We start from the raw sequence: 9,229 nt of genomic DNA on the forward strand, positions 1-9,229 counted from the left end.
GCCGCCTTTACTTTTTCCCTCTGGATTCCTTTTAAAGGTAATAAGCTACTATTGTTTGGTTGTTTGGCTTCTCAGAGATTGTTCTGACATGAGAATTACTCTTGGCAAATTTAACTTTGCTAGTAAGTGTATAAACAAGGGATGCCACTTGCTTTCTTTGTATAAACACTTCTCTGGAAACCGTTTGCTACTGGAGTAAGTCTCTCCCCCTTACTGTGAACGGGCTGGCGCTGGAGGCTAATTCCCACTTCTGTGGAGCTGGTTTATCTGACTCCTGGAGAGTATCCATTTTCTTTTCCATCCTAGGCAAGCTTTGGTTACTAAACCAGCTGAAGCTCAGCTTCCCGAGCCCTAGTGCTCTTACTAACACTGTCCCTGTTTCTCATCCTTCCTGCCATCGACAAAGCCGGGTACCCCAGCCGCTAAGGTGGGTATAGGTGTTGTAGCTGAGGCAGATGCGGCTGATGCTGTTGGGTTCCCTGTCCCCTCTGACATGGAAGACGATTACGAACCTGAGCTGCTGTTAATGCCATCCAGTCAGCCGGTCAACCAGCCCATTCTGGCCGCGGCTCAGTCATTGCATCGGGAAGCTACCAAGTGGTCTAGTAAGGTACTGATGAGCATCCCCAGTTGGGGCTGCTCCATATGCATCCGGCCATGTGCAGCCTTGACACATTGCATCACTCATGATCTGTGCGGGTCCTGTGAGTCTGAACGGGGAGGGCATCTGTCTGTTTGCACCTTGTTATTAGGACTGGCTTCACCATTTTGATAGGTCTGCTAATGCCAGATTAAATGGATTGCATTTATGTTTTGGGGCTAGAGAGAGATGGGGTCACTTTTTGAAAGGATTCCTTTTCTCGCTGACCTTGTGGCCAATATTGGAACCGTAAACCCCTTGGGAAGCTGTGGGTGCATCTCTCAATGACTTTCAGGTCAGGAATCATTGTAAACTATTAAGTCATTTGGCCTGATCTTCTTCCCCCCTGCCCCCTCTCACCCCGCCACCTCTCACTGATGGCTCAGGCAGAGGTGACCAGGGTGAGAGGTAGCTTTACATGGCAGGGTCTAGGGAGGAATGCTTGCTGTCCTGCACTTGGCTTTGTGGCAAATGCTGGCCTTAATGGGAACCCTTGGGGAAGGGGGCTTCACTGACTGCTTGTCCTGAGGCGGTGGGAGTGGGGAAGAGAGAGCAATCAAGGCTGCAGGACAGGAACAACAGAGCTTTGGCTTTAGGGCGTGGGAGGTGGGAGTGAGCCCTTCTTTCCCTTTGAAGGTGGCATGTGGCAAGAGTTTGAAGAATGATGGGTAATAAATAGCTAACCCTGGCACTACACTTCTAACCAAGGTTCTGAACTCCTGGGATGATCCCAGGTCTACACCGGAAGAGGTGGGCCCAGCCAGCCTCGTCTAACACACGCCTGTTCTCACGAATTCTTCCCCATACCCGTGTTCTCTCTGGCCTCAGTACTGCCTGAGATGTTACACGCCTTCCAGCATAAATGATCGGCCACTTCTCGGTGCCTGTGGAAGCCGCTCACAGAGCGCCCTGCAGTGGCATGTGTGTGTATGCCTCACTGCATTGTATGGAAGTGGAATAGCATGATGGGAAAAATACACAGGGCCTGGCCTTTTATGTAGTTTTTAACATTCCATTTGTTATTTTTGGTTGTTATCAGCCAAAAGATGAACCTTTTGAAGGCATCAATTACTTGTACATTACTTTATTATGGCTCATGAGGGTTTTAATGAACCAGAATGCCAAATGTAAGAAAACCTGCTATTAGTTGAAGTGGGGGAGTTCCATTTACAGCTTGACTCATGATTTTTATGTTCTCAAAGTCTCTCCCAGTACTCTCGGCTGAGTTTCTTTGATTGAAGCCATTTAGCTGAGGGGACTGAAGAACTGTTTCTTGGCTCTTTTAAATGTGAAGAAGTAAAATAACATATTCCTTTATTAGGCTGACAAGACATAAAGAGGCATAGATGGAAGGCAGGAACAGTCTCGGTCAGAAAATATATATTTTTTTCCACCAAAGCAAATAATAGTTACTTGGTTTAAATTCTAGTTTAGCAGTGACAGTCCTTGGCTGCTATTCGTAGCAAGTATAAGGATAAAGATGATTTCAGCATCTGGAAAGGCTCATCTGTATTTTTCCCTTCAGGCCAGCTCTACTGCTTTACCCCCACAGAAAGGAAATGCCTGTTTAACCAACTTCTCGGGCCCATCCCCATTTTATTGACATCATTAACCTGGAGATGCTGAAGTGCTTGTTCCTTGCTGTGCCTGGGGCGCACATGTTGCCCTTTGACATTAATATCCAAGTCTTCCTTTTTCCGGTCGGGTGATATCTTTCTCTGTCTCTCTGCGTGCTGGGGCACGTGCTCTCTCTCACTCTTCTTTGTTTCTTCTGTGCTCTCCACACGACCCAAGAACAGTCTGTGTATCTATCCTCTTCTCATCTTCCTAAGGGCTGCTAGAGCGGCAGGCTCTCTCCCTCTGTCTCTGTGCTTCTACTTCATCCCTAACTTGGCCAGGGTGTGGGCTGAGCTCACACTGTACCTTGCTTCTCTCTAGGGCAATGACATCATTGCAGCAGCCAAGCGCATGGCTCTGCTAATGGCCGAGATGTCTCGGCTGGTCAGAGGGGGCAGTGGTACCAAGCGGGCACTGATTCAGTGTGCCAAGGACATCGCCAAGGCCTCAGACGAGGTGACTCGGTTGGCCAAGGAGGTTGCCAAGCAGTGCACAGATAAGCGGATTAGAACCAACCTCTTACAGGTACTTGGGAAAAGTGGGGGTTGGGGAGGGAGAAAAGCAGGAGAGAACTGGCTGAGCACAGAGGAGGTGGCACTTCAGAATGGGAAGAAATGGCAGAAAAGGGAGGCACACGTGTATGTGGGAAGGACAGATTCAGAGAGGTTTATTTCTGAATCAAATGAAAGAATTTTAACGCTTCCATTTCTGGACAGAGGGACTGTACTGATGCTAGGGGGAAAAACAAGAGGAATCCTGCTCCTTCTGATTTATTGAATACCTTCTGCAAGCCAGCCACTAAGAATACAGAGATGGATAAGGTCTTGCCCTTGAGGAGCTGGTGGGCAAGAAAAACACAGAAACATACTAAATTAAAGTTTCTTTTTAGGTATGCGAGCGAATCCCAACCATAAGCACCCAGCTTAAAATCCTGTCCACAGTGAAGGCCACCATGCTGGGCCGGACCAACATCAGTGATGAGGAGTCTGAGCAGGTACGTGCCTGCTGCTAATGGTTTCTCACCAGCAGCTTCTGTGCCACATTGTAGCAATTTAATTCAGCCTTGAGGAAATTTGTACCTGTGAAATGAGTTTTCAGTATGTGGGATGGTCTTAACTCTTTCAGAAGGGCATCTGTGCTGGAGAAATGCATCAGAAATTTGGAAGGGGAAATAAAGCTCTTGTGTGACTTCTGTCATTTTACAGATGAGAAACTGAGGTCTTGAGAGGTTAGGTGAATTGGCAGTCATTAGGATTCTTCTCAGTTCCCTTCCTCCATGGAAGAGGTTTGGCTCTCTCAAGGCCTCCAGTGCCTGTTCCCTCCTGCCCACTGCATCTTTTTCGTTGGAGCGAATTTCTGCTTCCTTGCTCTCTGGGTGTTAAGTACCTCAGGGAGTATGAATGGTGTAGGCTTTTCAGGGACCTTAGATGGTTTGGCCTGTGCAGAGACTGAAATGAGGTGCTTCTCAAAGGAGGTGCTTCTTTTTTTTTTTTTGGTTTCTTTGACGGAGATCGAAATAAAGATTGTGGGAGTGTTTGCGTAAGTGATGTTTCTTATATGTATCTTGGCAATTGCTTCTTGGATTTCTCTTCGCTGCCTCCTGGAAGTGTGGCTCAAAAGCCCTCATTTGAGCACCTCTTTCTCTCCTTATCTCCCCTCTAGTAGGGCCTGCTGAGAGCTAGACTTCCAGTTTCTTCTTAAGTCAGCTAGCACTTCTTTTGTTGAACTGCCCAGACAAGGCTTATCATACATAAGATATGTATGTGGCACTGTCTTATTTACTATGTAGGGGAGTTGATTAACAAAATAGACACTGTCCCTCTTTTTGGAGAAGTCACAGTTCTAGGCCGGGAGTCAGAGTAAGGGGCGCTTTAGAGGAGACAAGGAGGCTACTTTTCTTAGGGCCAGTAGTGCTGCCTTAACTATCATGTTTTAATTCATTAGCTCTCACCTTAACCTTCTCTTCTCCCAGACCTTGGGAACTGGATCTCCACTTTTTATTTCCATGTGTTTTAGACAAGGTTTATGCACTAGTCTATTTCCTGTCATGGGATCTCTTCTGCCCCAAAGAAAGGAAAGAGAAAAAACAGGGAAGGGAGGATAGGACTTAAGAGTTTCTGACTGGAGTTTCCGTCGTGGCTCAGTGGTTAACGAATCCAACGAAGAACCATGAGGTTGCGGGTTCGATCCCTGGCCTTGCTCAGTGGGTTAAGGATCCGGCATTGCCATGATCTGTGGTGTAGGTCGCAGACGCGGCTCAGATCCCGCGTTGCTGTGTCTCTGGCGTAGGTCGGTGGCTACAGCTCTGATTTGACCCCTAGCCTGGGAACCTCCATATGCCACGGGAGCAGCCCTAGAAAAGGCAAAAAGACAAAAAAAAAAAAAAAAGAGTTTCTGAGCTTATCATTTCGTTAATCAGTTTATCAACAAACATGTATCTTGGGAGGATCTACTGTGTTCCATTAAATATTCCAATAAAAAAAGGTAGACACTGACAGTGTGGTAGAATGGAAGAAACACAGGACTACAAGTCAGAAGTTTTGAGTTCTAATGCTGACAACTGTGTGAGTTTGGTTGGCAAGTCTCCAGATCTCTCTGGGCTTCAGCCTATTTGTTGGTCAAGCGAGAAGATAAACTGATCAGGAATTCTAGTCCATTGTTGTGTCTCAAAGGGTCTGTAGCTCAAAAATATTTAAGAACTTAAAAAAAAAAAAGGAAATACTGGGTTAATGGCTTGATAAGTTCCCTGAGTTTCTATGGTGGAGTACTAGCGTGATCCTAGTCCTGTGTTTTTTATTTAGAAGATTCACTTATTTAGATTTCCATGGACATATATATAAGGTGGTTGGTTTACTTTATTCTTTTTTCTTTTTTGTCTTTTTAGGGCTGTACCCGTGGCATATGGAAGTTCCTAGGCTAGGGGTTGAATTGGAGCTGTAGCTGCCAGCCTACACCACAGCCATAGCAATGGGAGATCTGAATCGAATCTGCGACCTATACCACAGCTCACGGCAACCCGGATCCTTAACCCACTGAGCGAGGCCAGGGGTTGAACCTGCATCCTCATGGATACTAGTCGGGCTTGTTAACCACTGAGCCATGATGGGAACTCCAGTGTTATTTTTTATTCATTAATTAAATATTTATGAAATGCCTCTAACACTAGGGTACAGCAGAAACAAAACTGACAAAAATCTCTACCCTCTTGAAATTCGAATTTTCGATAAAATTAGATAAAACATCAGATAAACAACCTAGGTAAAATAATACATCAATTAGTGATGGTGAATTCTGTGGAGAAAAATGAACAAAGAATTGGAGGATGAGGCATACTGGGAGTTGGGAAGGTGGTTTGTGATTTAAAGTAAGGTGAACAGGTGACCAAGGTGACAGGTGGGCAAAGATCTGAAGGAGGTGAGAGGTGAGCCATGGGATACCTGAGGGAAGTGCATTCCAGGTAGAGGGAACTCCAAGAGCCCATGGCAGGAGCTTGTCTGAACACTAGGAACGAATATACTAGAGGCTATCTGAGGGTACAGTGCACAATCAGTGGCGGTCCAGTTTGGGTTCTTTTTGCTGATCCAGGTATAAACCACCAGTGATGAGACACATACAAGGGACACCAGGTACATGTAGGATAAACTGCAGTCTGTTCCTGGCTTGGCTTAAGAGGCAGGGCTTGTTTTAGAGGAAGGGCTCCATCAGGGACTTTCAGTAATGGAGAGCTCCTCTTTCCTTGCAGGCCACAGAGATGCTGGTTCACAATGCCCAGAATCTGATGCAATCTGTGAAGGAGACTGTTCGAGAAGCAGAAGCAGCTTCAATCAAAATTAGAACGGATGCTGGATTTACACTGCGCTGGGTTAGAAAGACTCCCTGGTACCAGTAGACACCTGGTTGAACCTGGCTAACACAGAAACCCCCGCTAAACAGAATGAAAATGGTCTGAGTCCCAGGAACTGCCCAGGATTGCTGGGGGGGTTGAAAGCCACATCCTGGCCTGACCTATCAGAAAGGAATGGGGCCTCTTCATATTAGAAAGCATTTATACTCTTGTCTTGGACATTTTGAAATGTGTCTCCGTATAAAGCCTGTATTCTCAAACACGGTTTCACTCGTGCACACTATCCCAGGAGGCAGACTGGGTTTCCAGCCCATGGACTTCACATAAGCTCAGAATCCAAGAGTGAACACTAGCCAGACACCCTGCTCTGCCCTTGTTCCCTTTCTGCTCCACCCCTAGTTCTCGTCACCAGGCTCCCAAGACCCATGGCCCAGGCATGTCAGTTAAGAAGGAAAAATCACTGTGCCTCCAAAATTTGTCTTGGGTTTTCCATGTTGCTGCTGACTCTGCCTGCTTTCCCTGGCTGTGCTACCTGGGTCCTTTTCAGAAGTGAGCTTTGCTGCTGTAGGGGAAAGTGGCTTCTGGGGAGCCCGGGCATATAGGGCCTGGATTCACTTCCTGCCCTTCCCCAATTTAGTCCTTCTAGTTTCCCACGATACAAAACCAAATTTCACTTGTCAGGAGGAAATCACAGAATGGTGTGATTTTTGTCTTTACCTCGCCCCAGAGTAGTGTCTGTGCTAGGGAAACTTTCCATCCCATATCCTGCCTCGGCCTGCCCAGGCAGCCATCCCAAGAATACACTGTGTGTCCTGGTGCTCTCTGCCACTGGAGAGGCAGAGTAGCCAGGGTGTGGCCCTGCCCATCCTCCCAGCAGGGACACTCCCAGGCGCTCCACGCTTTGTCACTGCCTGCAGAGATCTGTGCTGAGGCCTTACCATTCATTCTTAGCTCTTATTGTTCTTTCTGAGCTGAAATGCTGCATTTAATTTTTAACCAAATCATGTCTCCTGTCCTGGCTTTTGTATTCTTCCCTCAGATCCTTCCTAAATGAGATTTTAAAGATATGTGTTTGTTCTATAATTTTGAAAGATCCTTTTTATCCTTTTGAAATTTAATCCTAAGAATTGGTGCTTGTCCCCCCAGGAGTGTTTAATGGAAAGGCAATCCTGTTTGCAGGACACTTCCTACGTAAGGGAGGTGGTTACCTGCAGACTGGAATTCTGGCACTGCTGGGGATAAATCAATGGAAAGTAGTCCTCAGTAATTCCTCCCTCTCTCAGCCAACAACCACCAAGCCCCTGTGCCTCCTCCCCTCCCAAGTACAGTTATTCGAGAGACTAATAGGTATAATATTTAATTATCACCATAATGTTTCCTATTAGCAAAGTCAGAGAGAAGGCAATTTTTCCTTTCCCACACTTATCACTGCTGTCTAAGCATTCCCCAGCACATGAAACTATGTTTCTTCCCAAAGCCAGAACTGGATGAGTAAAGGAGTAAGAATTCTTGCCTGAATGTCCTTCCTTCCCACTTCCAATGTGTGTTAGATCCTAACAGCAAATGTGTAAAACTTGTCTTAAGTTGGTACTGTACACTCAGGCTTCCTCTGTTTCCTTTTAACTGATGACTATTTTCAAGGCCCTCAGCATCTTTGTATAATTGCTTACCTGATATAAATGCAATATTAATGCCTTTAAAGTATGAATCTATGCCAAAGATCACCTTTTGTTTTACTAAAGATTACTTAGAGGAAAAAAGAAAAATCATGTTTGCTCTCCAAGTTCTTCCAGTGTTTTGAGACACTGGCTTACACTTTACGCCAATGTGCTTTTCTCTAATATAGTGCTCAAGACACAGTGAAGCAAATTAAAAAAGAAAAAAAAAAAATCCCCGAATGCTGATTAGCAACATCACCACTAAAAAAACATTTATAAGCTAGGATTTGTTATATGCAAATATTTTCCGCCTCTTCTTTTGTTCTGTTTAAAACAATAAAGTACATTTGTATAAATAATTCTCCAAATGATGGGTATGTTATTTTAACAACAACTTTTAGATTAGGTTTCTCCTTGGCTTTGAAGAATAGCCAATGAAACTAATCCTTAAGGTGTGAAAACTAAAGGGTTTTATTTAATCCAAATATTATACTAGAAGTAGAAACCAGCAATAATATATTTACTTAACAAAGATCTGTGTAATAAAGGACAACTTTTGAGGATTACACACTAAAAGGAACAGAAGTGTCAAAGGTTAATAGTAAGAGGAAAGCAGCCAGATGACAGGGCTCATCCCCTGGTTGAAGCAGTCTTTCTTAGAAGATTCTAACTATACGTGGAGGGCATCTCTATACCCTAAGAAGCTAAAGCTGTTACATGTGCAGGAATGTCACAGGTCTAGGTTTCATATTCCAAAGCCCAATGGAGAACAATAGGGTTGTCAGGGATCTACCAGAACTATGAGGCAAAGCTTGCCTTTTGGGGACATGTTCCTCTTCTTGCTTGAGGAAGCTCTAAGAGTAGGAACAGGTACTTGAAGTACCTGTTTTTGCCTGATTTTCTAGATGTAAAAGGGATAAGTATCTTTAAGTGTGATAGTACTGCGGACTCCATTTGTAACTACTTTAACTTGGAAAAGCTGCTGACGAGGGAGCAGAGTCCACCTATCTGAGTTAAAAGGAGATGTCTAAGGCTATTGAATTAGCTCAGCAACATGTGAAAGTAGTACTCATGGTCGTCTTCTTGTGCAACTTACTGCATGTTCACTGGTGCTGCCTTCGTGCTGCATTATGGTTTGTTTTCTCAAGTCAGATGATTCTAAGGACAACAGGACCAGTATCTTCCAAGGATTCTTCTGTAGCATCACATGAATAAACCCATCACATGAATTCCCTTTGAATAAAATGATGGTAAATCCTTTATGCAGAAAATAAGCCCTTGGATTGTACTCCTTTAAGAATTTGGAAAACGGGGCTATTCTGGGATTATGTGGAATTCTATTCTTGAAAAATATTTCAATACTACAAAAGTATTCATGGATTTTTATTATTAGTAGGGGGTGGTAAGGAGAGTGGCTTTGAACACTTTTTGTTAAGTCTGTGGCCAGAGGGTGATGCTGAGAGAAAGTAT

The 9,229-nt window shown here is 44.8% G+C and overlaps 1 protein-coding gene across 4 annotated transcripts in view; it reads left to right on the forward strand.

The window, feature by feature from the left end:
* VCL (vinculin) overlaps nucleotides 1-8,118 on the forward strand; it is a 113,669-nt gene extending 105,551 nt beyond the window's left edge. For 2 of the 4 annotated variants that reach the window (XM_047760464.1, XM_047760465.1), the window contains exons 19-22: nucleotides 407-610; nucleotides 2,579-2,782; nucleotides 3,147-3,251; nucleotides 6,000-8,118. In XM_047760464.1, the coding sequence (XP_047616420.1) occupies nucleotides 407-610; nucleotides 2,579-2,782; nucleotides 3,147-3,251; nucleotides 6,000-6,146 (660 nt within the window). In that variant the 3' untranslated portion in view covers nucleotides 6,147-8,118. The remainder of the gene's footprint in view (nucleotides 1-406; nucleotides 611-2,578; nucleotides 2,783-3,146; nucleotides 3,252-5,999) is intronic. The other 2 variants (XM_047760466.1, XM_047760467.1) reach the window with 1 other exon arrangement.
* The last annotated feature ends 1,111 nt before the right edge of the window (nucleotides 8,119-9,229 follow it).

Source organism: Phacochoerus africanus, chromosome 15 (assembly GCF_016906955.1).
Source record: "Phacochoerus africanus isolate WHEZ1 chromosome 15, ROS_Pafr_v1, whole genome shotgun sequence".
In the NCBI taxonomy this organism is placed as follows: Eukaryota; Metazoa; Chordata; class Mammalia; order Artiodactyla; family Suidae; genus Phacochoerus; species Phacochoerus africanus.